At 41.4% G+C, this 27,431-nt stretch overlaps 2 protein-coding genes across 2 annotated transcripts in view; one reads left to right on the plus strand and one right to left on the minus strand.

Annotated features, from left to right (window-relative positions):
- CORIN (corin, serine peptidase) overlaps positions 1–6,941 on the plus strand; it is a 115,114-nt gene extending 108,173 nt beyond the window's left edge. Inside the window, exons 16-20 of the mRNA XM_010006141.1 lie at positions 239–288; positions 1,770–1,944; positions 4,227–4,498; positions 6,161–6,294; positions 6,759–6,941. Of these exons, the coding sequence (XP_010004443.1) occupies positions 239–288; positions 1,770–1,944; positions 4,227–4,498; positions 6,161–6,294; positions 6,759–6,941 (814 nt within the window). The remainder of the gene's footprint in view (positions 1–238; positions 289–1,769; positions 1,945–4,226; positions 4,499–6,160; positions 6,295–6,758) is intronic.
- Positions 6,942–13,025: 6,084 nt separating this feature from the next.
- Positions 13,026–27,431, minus strand: part of ATP10D (ATPase, class V, type 10D) — a 36,605-nt gene continuing 22,199 nt past the window's right edge. The window contains 12 exon segments of the mRNA XM_010006142.1: positions 13,026–13,152; positions 13,154–13,230; positions 13,233–13,545; positions 15,868–16,055; positions 17,233–17,337; positions 17,577–17,657; positions 19,752–19,952; positions 20,431–20,556; positions 20,923–20,999; positions 21,788–22,097; positions 23,695–23,879; positions 27,294–27,420. Coding sequence (XP_010004444.1) covers positions 13,026–13,152; positions 13,154–13,230; positions 13,233–13,545; positions 15,868–16,055; positions 17,233–17,337; positions 17,577–17,657; positions 19,752–19,952; positions 20,431–20,556; positions 20,923–20,999; positions 21,788–22,097; positions 23,695–23,879; positions 27,294–27,420 — 1,917 coding nt within the window.

Consider the following 27,431-nt stretch of genomic DNA (forward strand, 5'->3'; position numbering starts at 1 on the left):
CTCTGCAAAATATGTACCATCCATTCATGAAATGCTTTGTAAAGCTGAACTAATATTTTGAATTATCTCCAGGCAGACCACGGAAGATCTGGCATAAAAAGTTCTTTGTGTTTCTTTTTAGTTTGGGACAATTTTTAACAGCTGGTTCACAAGTACAATACATGTGCTGTTTGCAAACTACTAAAAAAATTGCACCAATTAAGTGAGTTTTTCACTATGTTCTTGTTTGAATTTTTAGACAGAGGTGTCGAAGCAGAAGCAAAGTGGCTCTCTTCTGCACTAAAGCAGGTAAGAGGGAAGTGCATATAAAACAGATATATTTTCCAGATGTGTTAAATTACTTTAACAAATGCATGTATTTAGTGCAGATTAATTCTGAAATTTGACTAGACTTCTGCAGCATCCAGTTTTGCATTTTTCCCCACCCCTGCTCTGTTCAGTTTCACCAGCTTTTCTTATTTTTTGACTACAAGCCTGTGTATTGCAGTAACCCAGTCCTGCTCTCACAGAATTAATGATGTCAGCAGTCAGATTCCAAAAATTAATGTGATAATACTTTGTGCTGAAAATATCCTTTACCACAGAGTCCTTAGCAGCCTGTCTGCCTGGGAGTTGAAGCTGTGATCTGCTTAGTTGTGAAGGGTACAGAAGAGCCTGAAGTAGGAAACTACAGACCAAGTCAGTAGGCATAGCAGTTTGTGCAAGTTTAAGTGGTTTGAAAATGTAGAAATTGTTCATGTTCAATAAAATTGTGTTCTACAAAGAGAACTTGGCTGAAGAACATTTAAATTATGGATTAGCTCAACACAGGGAAAATTAAACACCAAGCATGACCTAAACTTGGGAAACTAATTAAAACATTTATTACTTTTACTGTGTGTGGAGGGGAAGGGGCAGAGAAAGCCTGTCACAGGTGTTTGCTTCTGACTTGGGGTGCTTTAGGTGTGCTTAAAATCTTTTGCTTTCTGAAGTTAACTGAACGCAGTAAGAATTACAAGTTAAATAACCATTGCTCCAATTTATTTCTCCACGACTAAATTTCTGCAGACACAGTCAATGGCAGCGTATTATTCCTTGGGAAGCTGATTGTAGAAACTAGTTGTGCTATTTTCTCTCTAAATCAGGCTGAGTAAAATAGGGTAAATAGTAAGTCTGTGATCTTACAAATCAGGAATATAAAGTGAAACAAAAATGAATGGCTATTTCAGAAAAGTAACAGGCAGATGGGAATCTAGTTCAACTTCCAGGAGAAATGGCTTATAAAATAGAATGGACGGAGTATTGGAATGTCTTCAGATATTCTCCCTTAGTAATTGCCATAGACAAAGCAAGCTTTGTGCCATGTAGCTGAGTAAAGTCTGACATTCACCTCCTACCTGGCTTAAGAAAGCCATTATTGCTGAGCAGATTTTCAGAAGCAGTTCTTATGGACAGTACAAAGTAGCAAACACGTTGCTAGGTGACAGAAAGACAAGAACATAAACCCAGGAAGCTTTCCCAGGGGCAGCCTGGTACCTCTTGAGAGAAAGGCAGTCAGGATCCCAAGTTTAGCTTGGTTAATATTTCAGGCTGCTCTTGTGTTTGATACTACTGTGTGGATTTTAATTACTTCATTTACTGTATTGTTTAGTGTAATTTCATGACTGCTAATGCTGTTCTGTGCCCAGTTTTCTTGTCAGAAGGTAAGTGCTGCTTCTGTGGTTATGGTTGTCAGAAGGTAAGTCCTGCTTCTGTGGTTATGGTTAACTCCTGCATCTCCTCCTCACCAGACTGTGGCCGCCGCCCAGCTGCTCGCATGAACAAGAGGATCCTTGGTGGCAGGACCAGTCGACCAGGCCGATGGCCATGGCAGTGCTCCCTGCAGAGCGAGCCAAGCGGACACATATGTGGCTGTGTTTTGATTGCCAAGAGATGGGTCCTGACAGTAGCACACTGCTTTGAAGGGTAAGAGGGCTCAGTTATACTGTTCCCATAAACTTGCACATGTGAATTACCAAGTCCTCCCTCCTCTACCAAACACACTGGGGGTAGATGATGACTTTTGCAGAATGGAAAATTCCAGATGCCTGGTTTTAGTAGACTAAAAAAGAAAGTATATGGTATAAAACAGCATAAGCTTAGGTTTTCACATGCTTTTATTATTCAACTCTACTGATGAAAGCTAAAGGAAGATGCTCTGACTTGCAGCAGGAAACAGGAAAAGGGAGAAGACCAAAACACAAATCCTAAATCTCTCATACAGCTGTCATAGATTTAAAAAATCATCCTGAGCTCCAGCATAGAAATAACTCTGGAAAAATGATGCAGCTATTTGTAAAAATAAAAACTGAGTATTTATTCACAGTGCAACTGGCATGTTAAGTCACTGTCTTTTCTAATTACAAAAACTCCACTCCTTTAATAGAATTGCAATAATGAAAAAGTCAGTATTAACCACTACCCAGTGCCTGTTCATGTCTGAGGCCCTGTGGTGGATGGATAGTTTGGACTGCAGAGGAAGTTTACGTGTCTTAGGCATTTTCTTAGTCACTGTCAGCTTTTTGGTATTAACAAACATTTCTTCTTCATGAGTCTCCTTTTGGAGGGAAGCTTCTTAACCAACTTCTTTTGTCTTGCACCAAAGTTGTTAAATTAGTTTGCTAAAGATAATTGAAATATGTTTTCTGCTGTAGTTAGAAAGTACTTTTCTGCTATGCAATTGTCATCAGTGCTTAATCCTGCTTCAAACTGGTACTTGCTGACTGGAAATTATTTTAGACTACACAAAGCACCTTTTTTCTGTTCAAGCCAGGAGAAATTCTATGGTAAGCAAATATCTCGACTGATGTTTCTTTATAATGTTAATCATTCCCTATTTCAGTTATAATTTCCATTTTGTCTTTTTGTTTCTGAAACACTTGAGTTATTTGGTATTTGGGATTTTTTTAATTTATATTTTATTTTTTGTTATTATTTTTTATTTTCCTGGCTCTTGATGGAACTTGTGGCTTTTGTGTCCAAGCCAGAAGACATGAGGCTGGTGATAGTGTATCTCAAGGTGTGAGGCTGTTAATGAAATGCTACAGGAAATTACAACAGAGACCTCAGTTGTGACTGTCACATCATATCAAGCCCTAAGGTTGTTCAAGAACTGATTCCATTCAGTGAGAAGTAATAACCTGAAACTTAAAAGAGTAACCTAGATGACCTTTCCTTCTAAACTGACAAAAGTGCTAAACCTGAATAATACAAACTAGAATATTGTGTTGATCAGATTTTGGGTCCTCCACAAGGAGTTTATCTTCTTTCCCCATCTATTTTTTTAATAAAGCTAAGGAGTATTTGGAATATTTCTTTACCTATGAAGGAACTATTTCTGATGATCTAAAACAAAAGGTGGGATTAAGAAGTAAATACAAATTCTCTCATTTTTGCCAAATGCAGAAAGACTGCCATGACGTTTTGGAACTGTCTTTCATCAGTTGTGAAAAACGCTGACTTTTTGAGGGTTTTCAGAATTACAGTCTAACTTATCCTGTGACTTACCCTGTGATCGGTTCTGATCAAGAGACGACATATGAAAGCTTTTTATAAAGTCTATGTTTTTCTCATGTGGCTCAAGAGACAATAGTGTTCAGTCTTTCCACTTGTCTCATATATACCATTTTATAATGATCTTGGATATTTACCGGAAGAGTCTTAAACAATTGTGAGAGTCAAAGTAACCTTTGATCTTAAAGTAAGCTTGGCACAGAATAACTGCACAATAAGTAAAGGACTTTTCCCCTGGCTATTATAAAAAATTTAATTTTCATAGTATCATTGCTTCTTGGAGACTTCTGTGGGATCACGGCTGTCAGCAGCCTACTACTGAACAATCTTGTCACCCTAGAGACATTTGTACACACCCACTAGTGAACAAGAGAGTATGTAAGACTTGGACAGGATCAGAGGGATGATTTTTGAGAGCCTTTGGCATTTCATTCAGCAACTGCATTTCTTGGTATGTTGCATTTCTTCTGAATGTGTGAGCTTTAATTCATTTGGTAACAGGCAGGGAGAAAACGAAAAGCATTGTCTTTTGTTGCTCAGATCTTAGCTCTATGTCATGATGCCCAAGTATTATTTTTTTCTTGTAGCACTTGTATGTGCTTTGCAAAGCAAGTCAAGGAGAAAACACTCGGGTATTTTAGCTTCAAAGAACGTTCTCAATTGAAATTTCCCATTTTGTCTTTTTTTTTATAAAGGAGGGAAAATGCTGCTGTTTGGAAAGTAGTGTTTGGGATTAGCAATCTTGATCATCCATCTGGCTTCATGCAGACCCGATTAGTGAAGACCATCATCCTCCACCCACGCTACAACAGAGCCGTGGTAGACTATGATATCAGCATCGTAGAACTTGACGACGAGATCAGCGAGACCAGCTACGTCAGACCTGTCTGTTTGCCCAGCAAGGGCCAGCTGGTTCGGCCAGATACCTACTGCTACATCACAGGCTGGGGACACATGGGCCACAAAAGTAAGATAAATATTTCTGGGGCTTTTGGAAAAACCCCCACCACATTAACCTTCTACTGAGTTAATCAAATAAGTTATCCCATTAGAAAGCTTTATCCATTACGCTATTACCAGACCTTATTAAATAGTAGGGAACTGAGACTACTCATGAAGGGATCTAGCCGTGACCAGAGTCCAGCTTTTTCAAGTCAGTAGCCTGAATTTATGCTCCTTAATCCTTATTTAGACAAGTGCCTTGATTTTCAAAACTTTTGAGGATCTAGAAACTCTTGTCAACAAATTCACCTGAATTGGTTACCATTTTACTAGTTTAGTTTGTATTCAGATATTCAGAACTGTATTGAAAAGGTATCAGATCACTGGGGAGGGGGGGGAACATTCCTGTTTCAGTGAAGCTAGAATGCAGTGAAGGCACTGGCATACAGGCTGAACAAACATCTTGAATCAACACTGTGTCACACTGCACACTTGTAACACGATTTATTCCATCCAGTCATAATCACAAATGTTGTTTTTGCCTCTCTGAACAGAACATTAGTGTGTTTTCTTGTTCAGCTGCCACTGCAATCCTTGGGTCCCATGACAGGAACAGTTATGTAAATCTGTTTAGACAAAACTATTCTGAATGCATCATATGCAAATTATCCCAGCCTCAACCCTGTTAATGCTCCAGCCAGTGTTTCTTCCTTTGCTGTTATAGTAATTACTAGGGAAGGCTGTCATTCTGTACCTTGGAGGACATTTTCCTTTCAGTATCACTTCAGGTGGGTCTTCATCTCTAGTGGTCAGGTCAGGCATGTGGCAAAAATTAAATCCACGTGAGGGACAGGCTGTTTGCTAGCAGCTCTGCCCATCCAAAAATATCTTCTACATAACAGCAGGAACTGCCCTCCCCCCAGAATGCTCTTGCGCCACTAGAAAGTGAAAAAGCTTCTTTGTTCTCTAATGTGGTTTCAGCATTGGTTTGAAAGGTTTTATGTTTTAAAGCATGAAAAGCTGTCATGGCTACACAGCAGTTTGTACTTCGTGCCCTAGGTTGAAAAACTTTTCTTCGAATGTGAGCTTGCTCAGCTGTTTAGACTGGGAGGAAGTCCTTTATTGTCTCTTGAATGTGCTGAGGTAAATTCAGAAACTTTTCAATTCTGCTTCCCTGGTATGCAGTAAGTCAAATTTACTCAAAATGGCTGCAATTATAACAAACTTTACCATGAGAGATACTGTGAAACAGGGAGACATGGAACAATGAGTCAAACCTCTCCTCTACCTCCCTCACTTTACTGTTTTCCAGCCAATACTGTTCCCATCTTAAAAGTCCCAAACCATACCACCTAAAGGTCTGCTCCCTCATCAGTCTGTCACTGTGAATGCAGGATAAACAGGAAGTGTCACACCAGTCTCCATGTGTCTGGTCCTTCTCCAGAATGCAACACACGCTCCTGGCTCAGGAGCATGAGTCACAAATCCTACGATGCAGCAGCACAGAAACCCACCTGCTTTCACTTCAGTATTGTGCTAAAGGGGGCTTCTTCTCTCCTTACCTTTAATATATATAATATTTACAATCTATCCTAATGGAAATATTTATCATATCTCAATGAGCCATCACAGCTCTCTTTTTGTATGTTTGTGTGCATATAGCTTAATGTTTAATTCTGTTTCTTAGTGCCTTTCAAGCTTCAAGAAGGAGAGGTTCGCATCATTTCCCTCGAACACTGCCAGTCATACTTTGACATGAAAACCATCACCAGTAGGATGCTGTGTGCTGGCTACGAGTCTGGCACTGTGGACTCTTGCATGGTAGGCTTCTCTCTAAGGAGAAACTCACAGCCAGATGTGGTTATAAATCAAAGTACCATGATGTATATTAGGTACAGCATACTTCAGTTGTTATAGGAAAATACAACAGTTATTTGCATATTTTAATCCATATTTTATTATTATTTTTATTATTGGTATAATCAGTTTCAGCTTATGATAATGAAATGCTGCGTGAAGACTAACGTTTATCTGTATTAGTTAACTGTTAGACTGATTTATTTATTGTTAATTTGCATGAGCCTTTGCAGGTTATTTTTTGTAGAAATATAACGGGGAACAAATAATGGTAATGCTGTGTACTGCCATATAGTTCAGCAGAGCAGCCAGCTTTTACAGCTGAGTTACTTATTAAAGCCAAATCTCTGTAGGAAGCAAGATGTAGCTTTAACTGTGTGACTGTGGCCACGTGCAGCCCCTACAGACTGTTTTCTTCCATGTTGCAGGGTGACAGCGGAGGACCCCTTGTGTGTGAGCAACCTGCAGGGCGCTGGACTTTGTTTGGCTTAACGTCTTGGGGCTCTGTCTGCTTTTCCAAGGTTTTGGGACCTGGAGTTTACAGTAATGTGTCACATTTTATTGAGTGGATTGAAAGACAAATATACATCCACACCTTTCTGCTAAACTAACTCCAGATGGTAAGAATTGTGCTGATAGACAAAAGAAAAAAGGAATCAGCACTTCAACACTGAAGATTTTTCAGTCCAGAAACTCTATGAACAGGAGTTTCAAGTTTCTATCTATTCTTGTTGTGGAGCAATGGAACATGCAGTGTATGTTAACAGTAAACCCTCTGCTGGTGAATATACTTTTGGATAGAATTTATAATCCTTCTGACTTCTCTTTTAACTGTGTTGTGGTGCTGTTCCAAACACAGCAAAAGGCTTAAAAGAGAAGACTCAGCCAGAGTCTTTCAGTCAGACTTTCTGCCTTTTGGCTATTCAAACTAAGCAGTAGCACAGACTAGAGAAAATTTTTTAGATAATGTACTTTAATACTATTCAATTAGCAGCACGTGTATTTTCACTCACTGCCATGAGGAGTGAGCTCAGTGCAGTCAGACAGCACTGACAAAACACACAGTCACATGGGCAACAGCAGGCATGGTGTGGGAGGGATCACATTTGTGCATCCATGTGGGAGAGGGTTGGCAATGCCCCTACAATGGTTTACCCCGTAGAGCCAGCTAGTTGGAATGTCTGGTTGATACAGAAAATGCAGGTTTAAAGCACAGCAGATGCAATGTGAGCAGTAGCCCAAATACTGGGAAACTGGGTAGTTTTGGATAGGTCCCTTCTAGTGTTTTATACTGAACATTTTATTTTTCTTAGCAAGATTAAACAACTGGGAGAGAGAAGAGGACAGAAAGAAATCTTCATGACAGAAGACTTGGATTCCAGCTTCTGTTTAAATGAATTAGGTGAAGTGAAGCACAACAGCTTAATCAGGAAAGACTCAAAGAGCCCTGCTCCAGTGCTTGGTAGTCACATGGCAGAGTGCTCTGGGCAGTAGGTAAGAGGCTATGCCTTGACTCCCAGAGAATTTGATTGAAAACTATTATAGTGGGGCTTGGCCCCTCATTTTCGTGCTAGAGAGGAGGTGTGTCTTACCAACTGCTCTGGTGACATCCTGTGGAGCTCACAGCTTTTGGGAGGCCAGAGTAGGAGGAGTCAGGAACCTGAGGATTATACAACGGCTTTCACCTGGGAGAAATGCATTTCAAACTCACATTTTCAGCATTGTGCCTGGTCCCCTGTGAATCCAGCCGAAGGCAAAGAATTACCCTCCTTGCTACCTCTGGCGTGTCCCCCTGACAACACGGCAGGGCCTTGTCAGTAGCAGAACTGCCATATGTGGAAACTTGCATTAAAACATATAACTAATGGACAATTCAGGTACTATTGTTCACATTACGATTAGTCTAGTGAAGGTTTACCTCGTATTTCCCTATCTTCTCCTTTACCACACCTAACATTAGACATACTAGAGAGCACTCCAGACAGCATTATTAATAAGTATTCAATATTTATGTTATGAATTCTGAAACTCTATTTAAGTGACTATTGTATCACTGTTTCATGCTCAAAAAGAAAACCCTTCTAAGACTTTGCTAGGTTTGGGGTTTTTCTTATATGTTAAGGATTTTGTTTTCACTGTAACATACAAATGCTCTTTTTCAGCTATAAATGAGAGTAAGCAGCTGTGACCATGTTTTTCCAGTGCAAGATGACAGATGAAGCAGGTTTGTGATGCCCTTGCCTCAAGGATATGGAAGCTGCAGCTCTCAGTCAGTCCCTCACTCTAGCTTTTCCCTGGGGCCAGGATCTCTGCAGCTGCAGGGCAGCACAGTGCCAAGCTGGTTGCTGAGAGTCACCCAAGCAGGTGGCCCAGGGGCTGCCTGAGCCAGCCCCTCCCTATCAGTCCCCCACGTCTGCTGACAGGCAGGTGTCAGCGAGGTCTGATGCACAGAGAAGTAAAAACCAAGATATGCTGTTGTGAAATGAACAGCCCAGCCTGGCAGCTCTCCACCAGATGAAATGGGTAGCAGCTTTGAATTTTGTAAAGCACTGGAATACACATAATGATTTCATGTAGAGATTATCACTACAAAATTACAATATGTAATTACACATTTCCATTAACTCAGTTGGGCCTGCCATCTGTTTCCAAGTAGTCCCTCCCAGGAAATGAGGGCAAGTCCTAACTAAACATATGGTCCAGCCCGCTCTCTTGTGCCATCAGTCTAAGAAACTACAGGCTTAACCCCACCCTAGATGGCTTGAAGAGGAAGCAGTTGGGTCTTTCCCTTCCCTACAACTGTGTCTGACACAACATTCCATGTAAAGAGGAAATTTGTAATTTTATAAATGTATTTTTATACTGCTTTTTTCTACATGTGCATATGAAATAGGAAAACATGCTCCTCTTTCCACTGCATCAAGCCTTTCCCTGTTTGCTGACATACCAGCTATGATCACAGCCCTGCTGCTTCTCTGACAAGTGTAGCCTCACTGTAAGGTAGCAATTGCTGGTTTTACATCTACCACAGCTGTGGCTCCAAATGGAAGCAATGTCACATATTAAGCAGATGTCTTTCTTTCTAGCTGTACTAATAAAATTTACAATAATTTTTCAAGTAACTTCTCTGTGGAAAATGTGTTTTAATCTTTAGACAGAGACACAATGACAATATGGACATGGAATGTTAAACTTTAGCAATAATGCCTAAAAATAGCCTTAGGTATTTGCATACCATAGTCTAGCTTTTTTTAGCAGCCCTGTTAGCACTACAACACTTGTGGAGGTTCTGCACAGCCACCACTGCACAGCTTTTAGTTTCTTCTGCATGTGTGCTTTCAATGCCAAATATTACCCAGAACACTGCTGCCAACAACTACTCCAGATTCAAAAATCTGAAAAACTGAAGCTGCCATCAAGTTTCTCTGAAGACATTCTGTTCTGTGGCTTTCCTCAGGAATACAATTAGTTTGAAACAACCATCTCCTTTAAACAGGTATGCAGCATCTCAACAACAGGTACGCATGCAAAACCAAGGTAACTACCACGCAGAAACTTAGGTAAATGCGCCTGTGATTGCAGCGAGCACTAAGGTATCCAGGACCATAAGGGCAAGAGGAACATAACAAGAATAAATGAGGAACAAGTAATACAAGAACCATGCTGAAATTCAGCTCTGAGAAGGTCTTAACACTGCCACCTTCAGAACTTGTCCCTTAGGCTCTACAGCCAGTAAGGGCAGAGGCAGGGCTGGAGGGGCAGCGGAAGCTGCCTCAGGGGGGCTCAGCCTTGCACTGCAGCCAGCAGGCTTGGGTGACACAGGTGGGCTTCAATACCCAGCTCGAACCCTGCCTCAGCTACAGAGCAAAGCCACTGCTGCAAAAACATTCCCTCAGTAAAGGATGGAGCTGACTGCCACCTGCAAATGTTTAGCACAGGTCTGGCTGCTGGGTAACAAAAATATTTTAAAAGTGTATTTTCTTCTGTAAATCAAATATTGCACATCAGAAAGTGAGTTAAAGCAGATCTAGGTGTAGCTGCAGGGCATGGGGGAGTTGAAGGTGCTTGTTTTGGTTTGTTTTAACCTGATGATCAGGAGAGTAAATACTGTGCTTTCCTTCATGACATCTGGAAGGCACCTGTGAGATGATCTTACAAGTTTGTTTTCAAAATGGAAAATTTAGGTCCTGCTGTGCAAAGGTGACACCTCCAGTGCTAAAAAAATAAAGAAAACATTCAAGTCCTGAGAAGCAAAGGGAGAGCAATCTGTGTGCACCCTGCGTCTGGCACCACTTTGCATAGGGCCAATTAACATTTAGAATCTTTGATTAAAGACTCACTTCTCTCAGCTCACCTACAGTAACAAACAGCAAGTCACCACATCAGACAGCCCTTAGATACATGTCTGCTGTTTTTCCACACTCCCAAAAGAAAAAGAGAAAAAAAAAGTTTGGGTCATATTTTGTCATGTGTTGAACACCCTCTCCAAAAAAAAAAAAGAAAAAGCAGAATAGGCTGTCATCATTTGCTCCTTCCACTGTCTTTCTTCTACAGGCTAAACAAAAGGGTTGTTTTTCTCCTCAATAACACCAGGGCTGGAGTCAGCCCTAATTACATTCTACCTTTCAAAAACAGAACCCTTTTAAACTTTTGGTAACACGTGGTGACCTGCATTTGAATGAACTTAGCATGCCCTTGATATCTGCCCTGCATGGCAGCAGCTGTCTGAGACCTCACAGCGTTTGTTTAAATTCTTTCAGAGATCTTAAAAGATGTGGAATATGTAATGTTATCATGGACATGGAAAACTCACAGTTCAGCTAAAAAGCAGAGCCCTTGCCCCAGACACAGGGCCTAAAAATAAACATACAAATCTGGGCAACTTGAAAGCAGAAAGTCTTAGAAAGAAATAGAACCAAAAAATGGGCTCAATACTAATAATTCATTAGCAGCTACAGTTTGAGGAAACCTTTATTTCAACAGGTGCTAGTGGATACAAACGATTTCCTAAGTTCCTCCATAAATTGGCCATGTAACTTCTTGGGAGGGAAGAAAGAAGGAGGCAACAGACTGTCTGGAATCCAGAAATAGGCACATGCACCTCAGCCAGCTTTTGTGCAGCCTGCAGAGCAGTGGGAAACTGGCAGGACACCTCCAAGACAGATGAGCACAGAGCTCAAATCTGGGACATGCTGTGGGCTATACCTTCTTTTGTGCAGCCTTTATAGATACTTAAGTTGTTAATTTTTTTAATCTGGAGGCATGTAAAAACACCTGAGAGTGAAGAGCAGTAATGACATCAGCTAGAAGCTGTTCTTTGTAAGAGAAGACCTGAAGACAGACTGGAGGTACCCTCTGGCACTTGCAGACAACTCTGCAGGGCAGGCATGAAGTACAGTTTGGAAACAAGTCAGGCAGCCAACATCTGAGAAGGAAAAGTCCAGTCTGTGGCAAATGACATGAAATGGTCATGGAGACAAAATGGAAGGATGTAGCAGGAGCATGAACTATCATGGAGAACAAAAGGCCACACTAGAATTTGTGCTTATTCTAGAAAAGGAAGGTGAGAGAGACATGCAACATATGTGCCTCATCTGGACCACTCTTCTGATGGTTAAAACAATGACTGTACACACATACTTGACAAGTCTTGCAACAAGCCACCCAGTAACATCACATGCCAGCCTTCTGCTTACTTTGTACTTCAGCAAGTGGCAAATCCTAGGGAACACTGGTATTTTAGGACAGAAGCAAGTAACAGTTTGGACAGCTGTTCTATTATCTAAATCCTACTCAATCCTACCTGAGAAAATAAAAGGAGACTTGTGAGTTGAAATGAAAACAGATTTAATAGATTACCAATAACAAACTAACACTGACCCCAAAGCTAATGTAAGACACAAAGCTGCACTCAGTGCAGACAACATGGGAGCTGTGTCTCCCAGCAGTGCCAGCTCAATGCCCAGGCTGCCAGCGCGGCAGCAGGAGCACGATGGCCACAGCAGGCAGAGGAGCAGCCTCAGGTGCGGGGTGACTGCAGAGATGGCTGGGACCCTCTCAGGAAGGCAGCCATGGTAGAAGCCCCAGACATCCCTGCAGACCTCCTGATTTACAGTGCGGGTGAGTGATGTTTATGGTATGTAATGCTTGGGCTGCCAGAGCAGGTTGGCTGCCCTGGGCCCCTCCAGCCACTGCACCTGCACAGGACAGACCTGCCCTCAGCCTTGGTCACTGCGGGAACCTGCTCACCAGAGCTGGGTGTAACAAAACCAACACAACTTTTCTCCTTCGTTCTCACAGAATTGGACTCTGCAGCCTCTTAAAACTAGTTTCTCTAAACTGAAAAATGATTGTACTGTTTTGTCACAGCAAAACCAGGACACAGTGCAAGGGAGCAGGTTGGCTTACCTGACCTGGATCCTGCAAATCCGCACTCACGCATTCTCCCGCCCATAACACCATGAGGTGTTATGCAATGTTGCATACAAGAAACAAGCAGTTTGCAAAGTCTACTGTGTGAAAAAAATGTAAAAAACAACCCAACCATTTAGATCTTGAACATCTTAATAAATTATTGAAAAGTTTTATAAACAAAAAGCTTTTAAGGAAATGTGTGCATCATCTACCTTTGGCTGAATAAAACAAAACCAAGCTGTAGCATAAACCAGCAGTTCTTACTCTTGGGTTTTACACAGTTACCATTCCAACTTTGTAAAATTCATTAAAGCATCTTCTTCACATAAAACAGAATCTAAACCTGCTTTGTGTGCTAGAGAAACAGCACTGCTGCCCCCTTCAGAAGCACACACAGAGACTTTGGCACGAGTTGTTATCACCAAACATGTCTGCATTAGTTTCCTTTGATGAACTCATACGTACAGTCTTTTCAGAGTTCAAGTTTCATTTGTATTCCCAGACTCACCCTGAATGTCTGGTAGGAAGGTGTCCTCTGCTAACCCATCTCTTAAACAGGCCTGAAAAGGTATTTTAGATGTTGGTGAAGAACTGGTCATGCTTTCTTCCTCTAATATAGCACCTGTGGCTAAGCTGGAAGACCCAGAAGTAGCCTGGAACTCCACTCTGTAGTTGACAGTGCGGTCATCTCTCCATCTCTTAACTGCTTCCCTCTGCATCTTGGGGCTCAGTCTATCAAGGTGCTTGGCTCTCAACACTGGAGATGGAAACAATGTTCCTTGGAGAACTCTCAGCAAATACCTACAAAATAAACACTGTTTCAAATAAGCTGTTTAGAAGCAGACTCAAAATTGTTCCCAGCAATGGTAAAGGAAAATGAAAACCACTCAAGTAACCCTGAGGCTGCAGCAGCCTCTGGAACAGTTTTTGCAGGTGTCATTTTGTGAACATAAGCTATTAATGCCAGCAACTGCACTAGGACATGTTTTAAAATTGGGTATTACAAATGCAGATTCTGATCTCTAGTGCTTCCAGAGCTACAGTGGAAAAGTCAGGCCTAGAAAAATTTGTTCTTTCCACTGAGAAGGTGTTTATCACTGCTATTTTGCACTAATACAGCACTAAGATAGCCCTGGAAAGCTGGGAAGAGTAGGCAGAGCATCATTCTCAAATTCTTAACTTTTGCAGAAGCCAGAGAATTCATCAGAAGGAAGAATGAACATGAAAGCGAAGGCCAAAGAAACAATGCATCACATGCAGTAAGAGGAATATGGAGAAAAACTGATGCTCCAGAATTAAACTCTAGGAACAACTCATATTAGAACTGATTTAACTGGCCATTGAGGTTGGGCAAGGGTTTTAATCAGATTTTTGCAGTGGATTTTCAGTCAACAGGGAATCCACCATCTGTGTCTCTCTGGGAGAGCTGCTCCCACTTTTCAACTGCATTCAAAACTCCAGTGAAAGCCCCCGTTTCACTCACTCAGACTGGAATGTGTAAAGCACCCTTTAGCTTCACAATCAACACTGGTGGCTTTCAGCACCTTACAAAGGATTATATAAGAAATAAGGGAAAAAAAGTATGTGCAACAGCAGCAGTTCTGTAACAGACACTTCAAGTCACTGAAGTAGAAAAGCTTGAATCGCCACAACAGCTATAAATTGTCTGAGGTATTGGCACAGGGAGGGTGCAAATGACTCAAAGAATCTCACTGGTAAGTCTAAATACTTTGCATTTTATTAACCATGAAAACACTGTCTTCTTCAAAATTGAACACTGGAAGCAGTCACCAAGCTGAAAGCTTTCTCCTACCTAGGCTCTCTACAGCCTTACCAACATGTCCTAGGACAGGATTTATCTATTTATTTGTCCTTTAGTTTGTCGTTAGTGTGTGTGAAAGAAAAGGCTCTGTCTTCACCACCTGGAGGCACCTGAGAGCAGGGTTGGGGAGGGAAAAGCATTAATGTTTCTTGCACCTCATGGCTTGTCGTTCTGCTGAACTGAACCAACACCAATGGTGAGTGTGGCAAAAACCCTGGCTGATGTGCTTAAGATACAGACAGCAAATTCTTCAAAGGGGCCTCGGGTATTTGGTGGCAGCCACAGCCCTGCCAACTTTCCTGCTAGTGGCACTGACAAGTCATGCAGCCTGTACTGCAGTACTTGATCCAGAAAGTGTGCTCAGACTGTGCCTAATGATATAAAATGACACGAGGTCAAGACAAAACAGCAGGCAGTTATTCTCCCCCACACTTCTCAGTGTCTGTGCAGTTCAGTTTTCAGTCCCACTCTTTCTGAAATGAGTGGGAAAACAAGAGATGTAACACCTATGAATAAATAAATTAGGACTGGAAGCACTTTGCTAATAGGCTGCAGACTTGAGTTCATGTTCAGCCAGTGAAAGGAAGATGGCTGTGGCTACCAAGCAGAATGAGACCCAGAGTTGATGCAGTGTCTCTCACTGGTTTTTACAGGCTCTTATCTCTGTTGGCTCACTCAGCTGCCTCCCTGCTGAGCAGCTGCTGCCTGGGACCTTCACCCAACACTCCTGCCCTCCCAAGCTGAATGAGTTATTGAACTTGGAATTACAACTTCTTCAGTGAGGGAAAACACTGAGACATGAGGCACGACAGAAACACAACTCAGGGCCCCTTGTGAATCTAGTCAGTGTGTTTCCATCTCACAAATAAGCCTGCACATGAATTCTACATATTTTAATGTATTTTCATTGCATCAATTTCAAACAGAAAATCTTTTCACAAATAAACACAGACTATGTACAGTGCATGTGCAACTTTGATCACTAATTTAACTGATTCATATATAAACAACACTGATTACAGAGACTATTGGGTTTTCCCTTCAAAGACAGTATTTAGTATAATATTATTAATTTAAGATAATATAAATATATTTATTTCCCATTTACTGAAATATACTTTTGAGAACATGTCACTGAAGAGCTGTGCTCACACAGCTTGGTCTGGTAAAGTGATGAAATTTTCTTTACATTAGTGGTGGCAGGGGAGGAGGAACTCCAGCCAGAGAGATTTATAGGGTCACTGGCTCAAAGAAAACTAATTTAATTACCAGCAATCTCCAATTATAAAACAGAAACACACCTGGGTAGCAGAGCAACACAAGTAGTCAGGAGACAAACTAAGTAAAATACTGGGTCTGTCATGTGCTTTTCCATGATCCAGTAGGGATTTGATGATGGCTGGTGGGTTTTGCAGGTTGCCCCAAAAGCCAGAGCGAAGACAAAGTACAACAGGATGCTACCAGCTGTAACGACTGTATGTATCCATGTCTGCAATGCAGAAGAGGAAAGAAATCAGATTTAAACTGTAAACAGACAGACCTGTAACACCTGTATGTGTGTAGACCTGCATCCATGAACAGGCACACACTCTCCCTCCGAAGACAGCTGTGCTTAATGTAACAAAGCATAGATCTGTTCAGGTAATATTCCTAATTATTTCACAGGAAACATTTCAGGAGGAGCCTCCTTTTTCCAGGTCATAGGTAACCCAGCCATTTAATATTTTTTTAATTCTACTAAATGCATAGCTTTTGATTCCTTTGTGAAAGACATTTTTTGTGCCATTTGCCTTAGATGACAGCAGAAAAAGCCTCCTCAAGCAAATGGAGGCAAGATCTTCACATGTAACCACTCTTATGTACCTTGATTGAGACATTAGCTGTTCTACATTGGAGTTTTCTGTAATTTTACACCTAAATGGCTATAACAGTTACTATGGCAACAACACTGTAATTGGTCTGACAGCTTGCCAATATTTGAAAATGCCAAATAAAACCCATTTAAGTAATGTTTTCTTATTCAGAGCATGGATTCACTCGTGCTATCAATATATTTTCAAAAAAGATATTTTTATCGCTGCTGCCACGCTCCCAATAGAACAATGGAAAGATTAAACCACAAGTTGAAATTTTATCCATTAGCAAGCAATTTTAAAAAATATTTTTCAAAAACATGACAGAGAAAAAATAAAATCCATCAATGTGTCCTATTGTAAATATCATGGTAGTTTCTTTGAAATTATGCAAAACAGCCAAGTATTACCCTTGTAAGGGCTGTACATTTATCCAAGCTAATGCAGATGCTTTAACTTGTGCAGACTTCATTAAAAACTGGAATAGCATTCCTGTAGTATCTCAGTTCTTTAATTCTGGAACCAAAAAATACCTTTGAATTGTTTATCATAATGAGGCAGGATCCTTTCAATATTTACAAATAATTGTGAGGCCAAATTTTGTTAATTTTAGTCATATGAGTAATTCTCTTTGGCTCCAATGACAGGTGCATTAGGAGAGCTCACATGGCCACATAAACAAAATATTTAGGTTTTGGCCCTTTTATACTTACTCTGTTTTGTATACAAAGCTCTTTCTTCTGTTTAATTTTAATGAACGCTGCATGCACACACCCTGTTAGGAACATACTCTTGGGGAAACAAAGTACTCACCACAGACTTGCACTCAATGAGAAGGTGAAAGAGTATGATGAAGAGTGCTGCTGTGTTGATGGGGTTTCCAAAAGAAAAAATGTCTATGTCTGAGCCATAGTAAGTCTGTAAAGGAACATAGGGGTCAGTGTAACACATTCTTTAAGTATAGCCCTAAGAAACAAAGTGGCACGAACAGTTTCAATACCATAGACATTTGCATGCACAGCTCAGTTCCAGTGGTGATCTTGTTAGTATGTATTTATACATGAGAAAATAAAACCAAGAACTTAATTTTATTTTCTAATTTTCCTGGGTTTTTAGGATGTCAAAATGTATAAATGTATTTCATATTAAGCACTTACAAAATAAGGCACAAAAAAGCAAACGAGACTTTGGTAAAAAGCATCCAGCAAGGTTATCCAGAAAGCTGAAGGCAAGTAAGCCTGTAAGAAGAAAAAGATAACAGCATTGAAACAAACTGAACAAATTGCTGCATCCCTAGATAGCATGAATTTGGATCTGGGAAGAGATTATCTGCAGATGTAATTCCAGTTAAGTTTCCCAATGAAACGGTATCTTTTGTGTTATGATAACAAGAATAAAGAGCCCACTCCACACGCTGCTAACTGTTAGTATTTAAATACCGTACATATTTAATACTCTCTGATACCTGAGCGTGACCTACCTGAGTACTAAGGAAGGGAGAGGGCTAGGAGATGGTGAAGTACCCTGCCAGCTACCATCACCGAATGCAAAGTCCCACTTTCTTCTGTCTCCACCCCCTTCTTTTTGGTACATGTGCTTCTGCCTCTTAATTTGTGCTGGTTGCCTCCCCTCTGCAGACTAGGCTCTTCTGTGGGCCAACATGCCTCACTAGAACATGTGGAATTAATCCACTTCTCTGCTAGAATAACACGTTGTTGTCTTAGTGAGTTAAACCTCTCTTGGGAGAATGTGACAGGACAGGAAAGTAGTTTAACTGTGTGGGTGAAAACTAGGAACAGGGAGAAAAGAAGGGAGAAGAATGAGCCTTCCTCACCCAGTGGCAAAGTGCTGTGACAGCTGTGACAGGAAACCAAGGCTGCCTGTGCCCTGGCTCAGGGACCAAATCCTGAGGCCTTGTAACATTTACTTAGTCAAAACTCTTTGTGACTGATCGAGCACAGACCTTCTCCACCCAGTCTACAGAGGCTTAGACTGGTACCAAGACAGTACTGAGGTTTGCAAAATTATCATAAACCAAGCAACACAAAATATTTAAGGGTGTGTAAAAGGAAATGTAAAAGTCCAGAAGAAAACAAAACATCCCTTCACTTTCCACCTTCTTTCCCCTCTAAACCAGACCTAGACTTCTGCCAGGTTATGCAGATGAGAATGCACTATTACTACACATGTTGTAGCTTTTTTTTTTTTTTAAATAGTATTTGTCAGAATAGAACAGAATATTTCAGTTGGAATAGACCTACAACAATCATCTAGTCTGACTGCCTGACCTCTCCATGGCTGACCAAAAGTTAGCCTATTAAGGGCATTACCCAAATGCCTCTTGGAACACTGAGAGGCTTGGGGCACCAATCACCTCTAGGAAGCCTGCTCCAGTGCTTGACCACCCTCTCGGTAAAGAAATGCTTCCTGATGTCAAGTCTGTACTGAAAGGCTACAATCATGAAGAAAATGGTGAGTTTTACTTTAGTCATATGCTCAAGGTTTCCTCTCTCTGGGCTACTTACATCCTGTCTTCGGCTCAGTGCCTCACTGCCTTAAATTGCTGTAATAAAAATATTACTTTAATTATGTGTTAAGTTGAAAAAAAAAAAAAGATAAAGTTAAAATTATTGTAGAATTTCTGCTAAGCAAAGCAGAAACCAGGAAAAAGCCTACTGATTTACATTTATTTTTTTTAATTTAGAAACTACCTGCTGCTCTCTGTGGTTTTCTGTGCTAAATGTTTGGACAGAATTTACTTCTAGAGAAGATATGATGCACAGAGTTAACAGATGGGAGAAAAGTGCCACAAGCAAGCTCCAGAACATGCCCGAAGGGGAAAAGAACCCTGAATGTCAGAACTTTCTTGAGGATTATTTGAAAGGAATCTGCTCTGGTTCTTACCCATTCCTCCCTCATTCCTTTGGCAGTTCAGATCTTCAGATAACAGTGAAAAGAAAAGTATTTAGTGCCCGCAGCTTTAAAATTAAGCCCATACACTCAGCACAAGCCTGTTTTGAGGAAGCATGTTGACAGCTGAAGCAGTGAACCAAGCAAACATGCTGGTAACAATGTTTATCCAGCACATGGCTTCACCTGAAGTCCTTAACCTGTCTTTTAATTCAAATGTGTGATAAGATTGGGTGCATGGCTGAAAAGAGCCTCCAAAAAACTTTAAATACATTTGTGCACAGGCCTAGATGCTTTTCTACTAGAGAAAGTGGTTTTAAATTTCCCATTTGCCTGATGTGAGCCATGAAGGAAAGAAAGACCAAAATGGCTCATATGCTGACCATTTCAATTTGCTTCAAGCCAAACTTTCTCTAACCTACCACAGATTTCTGGCCCGTCATGTACAGCTGTGGGAGCTGCATGAGGATCTCCGCAGACACATCTTTGTCCAAGACACCATAAATGATGGGTGGCACCGATGTAAAAAGGAGATTGAAAAGAATCAAGATCCAAAAGTCAGTCATTGATGTGCCTGAAAACCCACAGAAGAACTGATACCAGAACAGGAGATTCACATAGGCCTGCAAAGTCAAAGATGACATGATAAAATGTTAACTGTAGACAAGAGTTTTAAAAGACAAGAAGAAAACAGGCAAATCTTAGGTTTGGTTACAGCAATCTGGGGAAAATAAAGTGTAAGTGCTGTGGAGTTCATGCCAATCCCACCCTTTGGAGTTACATTAGACTAGCACAGAGCTTTACATTTCAAAATTAGACACAACTCACTTAAATAGTCATGCTGCCACCACAATAGTAACATCCATTACCCACTGCTTAATCCAATCAGACAAAAGCTTTGAGTGGGAAATTTAATCCAAGGAGTAAGAGTCTTTGGTGTCTGCAAACGTAAGTGGGAAACTGAATTGTTTGACAAAGGTTTCTGCGTCTTTTTGAAGCCACTTGCAATAGAAACTGAAGAAGCATATGAAGCTGCTCTAAACTCTTCAGCGCTCTCAAATACATAAACTGTTATTTCCCTGGAATGTGACAGCTACATACCACGTTCTTGTAGAAGAAGTAAAGCACCATGTTGGTAAGTCTGGTATAACACCAGTGACCATGGACAAGCAGCAGCTTCCTGAGGTGTCTAAACTGGGAGATTGCAAAGTCACTTGCCATCACAGCCTGCAATGCACATGAAGGAAAGGGTATTTTACATCCAAACTGTTAAAGATGGGCAAGAACATGGCTGTTTTTGTCATTATAACTGCACAGAAATCACTGATGCTTAGGCTGCTTGTTTCCTGACAGGACACAAGTAATAGGGAGCCTGTAGCAGACAGCAAGATCTGCTGTCAGAAGTTTGAATCCCTTCAGCATTCAGCTTCTGAATGCTCCTGGAAGACTGCTGAGGCTGGGGTGTGAGCTCAGGCTTCAAACTCTTGCCCATGTACAGTAATGGGCTGTGGAGCCACGGGGCCTCCAGGATAAGCTCTCAACCATTTAAAAATGGAATCTGATGTCATTTGTAGCTGTCTTTGTATACAGTACCTGCATGCCTTCTTGGCCCAATATTCCCACACCAGTGTGAGCCACCTGGATCATACTGACATCATTGGCACCATCACCTTCAGAAAAAAAAAAAACAAAAAAGAGGAAAAACTGATTTTTTTATTTGGGAAGGAATGTGGAGGCATCTTTGCTGGCTATCACAGCACCACGGAGGTAGCAGGATAAGCCAAGTACACAAGAACACCAGAGAGGTCAGAGAAAAACATTTTCATGGCCAACAGTAAAGCCTATGGAAAACCCTCAGAAAAAAGAATCAGTAAGCTGAAGACCTGACATAACTGAGATTGGTGAGACACTGGAACAGGTTGCCCAGGGAAGTTGTGGATGTTGCCTCCCTGGAAGTGTTCAAGGCCAGGATGGATGGGGCCTTGAGCCACCTCATCTAATGGGAGGTGTCCCTGCCCATGCAGGGGGGGAGGAACTAGGTGATCTTGAAGGTTCCTTCCAACTCAAACCATTCTGTGATTCTATATTCTCCAAATGGGTACTAGTTTTGCTAAGAATTTAGTTGGTTGCTGAATCAGAAAATATGGGTGTTTTAAATCACAGCCAGTCACCTACCCCCTTCCTCCCTATTTTGGGAGGTAGTCACAGAGAATGACAAGGAAGACCCCCGTACCTGCTCCTTTGGAGAGGTTACTGCTCTTCTTGTTGCTTTAGATTACTGAGAGTAACATGGACTATATCTGCTAGTTCAGAAGACTAACACCATCTTATGCCAGAGACAAACACAATTCAAGGGATTGTCTTTCTTGTAACGTAAATGTTGCAACAGACATGAACAAAAAACCAGGAGAGAAGAAAATGGTTTCTGCTTCTCCTGGGAGACAACCACCAGACTCACCAACAGCCAATGTCATTGCCTGTAGCTTGTTTCTCACCAGCCTGACCAGGACACTCTTCTGCAGTGGTGTGGCTCGGCAGCAGACTACAGCCCGACATCTTTCCGTCAGTTCCAAGAAAATATTCTGGAGGCTGTCATGAAGGACATGCTCTAAAGTCCTTCCATCAATAACCAGGCCTGCACTGAACCCTGGAGATTGGGTGGAGGGACTTGCAGAGACATTCCAAAGCTTGCGACTGTTTTTTTTTTTGGCAGAAGTAGTCTTCTCAATGCCTTCTAAAATTTTGCTCATCATCAAGGCACAGGCATCCTAATGAAATACAAGAGAAGGGCAACTTATTAAATATTGCTTGTGTTCTGGCTTCCTTTTCCATTTATAAAACACATATGGAGAAAAGGACAAATGTGCCCTTGTGAAGCATTTCACTTTAACCCAGACATGAGGCTGAATAACAGTTTAAAATCACAAAGGATGCAGTCTGCTGTTAATAAAAGGGCCTGTGATTTAACTTTGCTTAAGAAATTTGGCTTGGGTACCGTACTAGGAGAAGGGAAAAAACTGAAGCAAATCAGAAAGTGTTCTTAGACCAACAAAAACAACCATTATGGATTTTGTAATATAAATAAAGTTTTGATAGAAGACTTCTGCTCTCTACATTTTTTTGTCTGGCATTCAGAGCCAAAAGCACATTTCAAATCAGATTGCAGGTGAGTGGCAAAGAATTACTGAAAAACTGGTCCTGTGGAATTTTATACCTTGTCTGAATCAACATAGAATGCTTGAAAGATTCTTGATATCGATATATGTAATGTGCATGGCTATATGGAGGAAAATACATATTCCTAAATCTTCTCATAATTCTACTTTGAAAGGCAACAGTATCAAATCCTGTCTATTTTTGAAAGCCAGTTAGAGGGAGGATGAACACTTCTGCAAAAGGGGCTCAGTTCTCACTGTTAAGACACTCATTCTGCAGTAGGAAAAAAACGCCTTAGCGAAATTCAAACCCAACACTTCCCTTAATCACAACTGGGATAAAAATCCTTTCTTTTTCACTGTATTTTTACCACAGTTACCACTTGCCACATAATCCTTTAAATTTCTATAGTAACATAAAAACAGAGGAAAAAAACCCTAAAGATCTTAGAAAAACCCTCCAGTCCTTTAGAGAAGTCTGTTTTCATGTCTCTGCTCTAAGACATGAAAAAGTTGTCTTTTTCTCTCTTAAAAACTAAAATTGATAAAAATCAAGGTTTGAAAAACAGCTGATTATAAGCAGCTACAAGAGCACATGACGAGCAAGTAGGATTGAACTAGCCACCCAAACCAGCAGCATTTTTAACTACTATTTTTCTCACTGTTACTGAGTGGTAGGGAGAAGGTGGTTTTTTCTCTGACAAAATTGTTGGCAGATGAGTTTTCTTGAACAGCATGCAATGTACTTTGTACAGTTCTTTATACACTTATGCAAGACAAGCAGGGCTGAGAGAATGTATTACAAAACGAAGCACAAAACTTCATTCAATAGAATTTGCATGACAATAATTCTTACATTGCTGTAACTCACAGGCATTTGAAATCTCTAATAACACATGAGGCACATGAAGCATCTCTCTAACCTAACACAAAGAGAAATCAGGCAGTCTTTTCAATCAAAGTACTTAATAATGTAGGGACTGTATATAAAGAGGCATCCATATCAAGGATTTAATATTTTATCAGCAGGGAAGCAAACTGCTAGTTTTCCAGTATTTACATCTTCCAAGAAATGATGCTGTCTTTGGTTGGTTGGGAGAGCAGAGAACATTTTATTTTTCCATATTGCTCTGTGATTTAACCTGACTGAATTTTTCAGCAGAGAGAAAAAAAATAGTAAAATTGAAGAAAAATGTAATATTCCACTCACCCTACTCTGTGATTTGAGAGTGAAGATTCTGTCATCTGGTTCCAACAGTTTACAAGCATAGGCAATGTTGACAGCTGTTTCTCTCTTGTCACCCGTCAGCATCCATATTTTTATTCCCGCTTTCCGTAATGCCTGTATTGTGTCTGGCACTCCCTCCTGCAGGCGATCTTCAATGCCTGTGGCACCTTAATTCAAACAAGGAGAAGGATTGCTGTTGCTGTATTTCCAAAACAAAAAAGATGCAAGAGTGACAGGACAAGATGGTCCTCTGCGTGTATCCTCATCCCAAAACAGACACCCTACTGGGACACGCCTGGGGATTCCTCCCTTCCAATTCTTTCTGTCACAGAACTCTCACATGTCAAATTGTTGACACACAGCCTCAGGGGCCTCCAACTCTTCACAATACCCTTTGAAGCCAACTTTTCTCATTCTTACAGCTGTTCCATCCTATAGTGGCTATGGGACACAGACTCCCAGGCTTTTCATGACAGATTTTCCATTGTTCCCACTCCTTCCTGATTCAGGCTACCCCAAACCTTTCATGTATCACCTCAGTCCTTCCTATCTCAAGGCTCATGTCTTCCTTATTCTCAACTTACTCCAGGCTGAATTTTCTGCACTTCCCTCAAGCCCTCACCTTTTACACATCAAAATCGCCTCCAGCTTACAAAATCTTATTTTCTGGTAACAATGGGGCTACCATCATACGTAGAATCATAGAATCACTTGGGTTGGAAAAGACCTTTAAGATCATCAAGTCCAACCTTTAACTCTACCATGTTCACCCCTAAACCACATCCCCAAGCACTACATCTGCATGACTTCTAAACACATCCAGGAATGGTGACTCAACCACCTCTCTGGGCAGCATGTTCCAATGCCTGACAAGCCTTCCAGAGAAAAAAAATTTCCTTTATCCAGCCTAAATCTCCCCCAGTGTAGCTTCAGGCTGTTCCCTCTTGTCCTATCACTATTTACTTGTGAGAAGAGGCCAGCACTTACCTCTCTACAATGTCCTTTCAAGTAGTTGTAGAGGGCAATGAGGTCTCCCCTCAGCCTCCTTTTCTTCAGACTAAATAGCCAGTTCCCTCAGCTGCTTCTCGTAAGACTTATTCTCAAGGCCCTTCCACCAGCCTAGTTGCATCCACTCCAGCACCCTGATGTCTTTCTTGTATTGAGGTGCCCAAAACTGAACACAGCACTCGAGGTGTGACCTCACCAATGCTGAGTAGAGGGGAAGGATCACTTCCCTAGACCTGCTTGCCACTCTGTTTCTAATACAGGCCAGGATGCCATTGGCCTTCTTGGCATGCTGGGCACACTGCTGGCTCATATTCAGCTGCCTGTCAGTGAGAACCCCAAGGTCCCTTTCTGCTGGATAACTTTCTAGACACTCTTCCCCAAGCCTGTAGCATTGCCTGGGGTTGTTGTGGCCCAAGTGCAGGCCCCAGAACTTGGCTTTGTTGAAGCTCATACAATTGACCTTGGCCCACTAATCCAGTCTGTTTAGGTCCCTCTGTAGAGCCTCCCTACCTTCAGGCAGATAAAAACACTTCCCAACTTGGTATCGTCTGCAAACTTACTGAGGGTGCATTCTATCTCCTCATCAAGATCATTGATAAAGATGTTAAAAATAAGTGGTCCCAACACTTGAGCCCTGAGGAACCCCACTTGTGACTGGGCACCAGCTGGATTTGACTCCATTCACCACCACTCTCTGGGCCTGGCCATCCAGCCAGTGTTTTATCCAACAAAAGGGTACGCCTGTCCAAGCCATGAGCAGACAGTGTTTTCATCAGAATGCTGTGCAATTTGTATATACAGCAATGACTGTCATATGAGCCACAAGAGCCAAAAGGTCTGGCAAATTTCTAATGGTACAGCAATTTCTTCAGTAAGCAGCTGCCAGCATGACACAGAGCCCATGGCCCCTGGTCCCAGGGAAAATGAAAACATCCAGGTCCTTGCTGTTCATTCTGCCTGCATGTTGATGCAAGTCAACAGAAGAGGCAGGGAGGAAGGTGCTGTGATCTATTTGAGAGACGCTGCCAGGCATCCAGGGAAGAGAGAAAAACGTGGCCACTCTATACACTTAACATTCTCCTGAGGCACTCAATCACTTCGTAACGCAACAGAAGTCAGTTTTGGTACATATACTGCTGGGATCCAGATCTGTGCTTAGTTAAGTACTGTGCACTAGGGCTGTTCTTCCCAGAAAGAGATTTCCCTTCAAATTGAGTCCTGAGGCTTTATATATAGCCATATAGATGACATACTTGCCTACCGAGTGGACTATAAACCACTGCTTTCCTCCATAATCCTGGCAATACTGACATGATTTGAATTTTTGCTTATTGTTCTATCAGGACAGTTTTCATTTCTCAGTCCTAGAAGGACAGTTACAACTGCAGCTACACCAGGTAACATTTACTAAGAAAGCACAGGAAGGCTCAGAGAAGTGGAATGAGAATTGTTTTAAGTATTTCTACTCCGTAAATCACCATGTATATATGTCCCACGCAGGGGTTACTAAGATAGCAGAGGTACTGAAAGTAGGCTCCTTGGCAGTATGAAGCCCTTTAGCCTTCTTGTTCTCACTCCATTTAATGCTTGGGACAACTCATATTGCCTACTGTCCCACCGGAGACAAAAGACAAAAACGTCCCTTGGCCCACAGGACGGACAGCAGGCCTCCATAGCAACTAGACTTCCCTCTGCTGACTCTAGTGCCAAAGGGTACCTGTATAGCACATCATTCCCTAAACCTACAGAAGCTAGCAGCTCTGCTCTGGCTTCTCTCCAGAAACTGAAGTCAGAAATTCCAGGATTTTTTTTTAGTGTCAAAGTTGATGGCATTTGCACTGAGCAGATGTGGCACAAAATGAGGGAAGGAACAATTTTCCACACAATAGGATCTGTCTTGCTCCACCTTCTAGCAGGAGCTGCCTTTACCACCACAGCCAAATCTCTGCACTTCATTTTGCAAATGTTATTTGTTGGGCAGTCCTCTAGAGCTATTATTCCAGACTGCCTCCAGTTTACCTTTTACACATCTACACCGAATGTCTGGAGCTTTTTTTGGCCTCTCCATGTCTGCACAGCTGAACAACCACTGGATGAACAGTTCCTACAGAAGTATGCCTGACTTCTTATCTCTATATCACGTTATTAAAGGACACAGCACAAGCACACCTGCTGTGGCAGAAAGGCAACAGTGATGGAAAACAGTCAGAAGTGGGGTCCCTATGAATGTTTATCCAGACAGGCCTGTGATTTGTGATTATTATTTTATATGCTTATTATGATGACTCTTAAAAATCTTAGTGAGCACAAAAAAGAAACCAAATTTTAAAAAGTCAGTAAAACTGGACTTCTTACAAACAACAGAAGAGTGCCAGCTGTCTTCAATGTGTTTTACAACTAGTACCAACTTACCAGCAAGATAGCAAGATTAATGAAAATTCAGAAGTCACAACAAATTCTAAGTCTGTAGAAAGCTATGTCTTGCAGAAATTGAGGTTAGCACAGCTCTCTACAGGTAGATTACATTTATGAACATCATAAGCAGTTTTCTGGGAGTTACATTTTATACCTACCAAGCAAAGTTAGTTCAGTCTCAAGGCTGATGGCAGATTCAAGCAGCAGCTCCTCCCTATTGTCAATACTGGTTTCTGCTAAAAAATGGTCTTTTAACCACTCTGCATATTCTGCAGCACACATCACCTAGAGGGAAA

The sequence above is a fragment of the Chaetura pelagica genome, unplaced genomic scaffold, assembly GCF_000747805.2.
Source record: "Chaetura pelagica isolate M959 unplaced genomic scaffold, ChaPel_1.0 scaffold189, whole genome shotgun sequence".
In the NCBI taxonomy this organism is placed as follows: Eukaryota; Metazoa; Chordata; class Aves; order Apodiformes; family Apodidae; genus Chaetura; species Chaetura pelagica.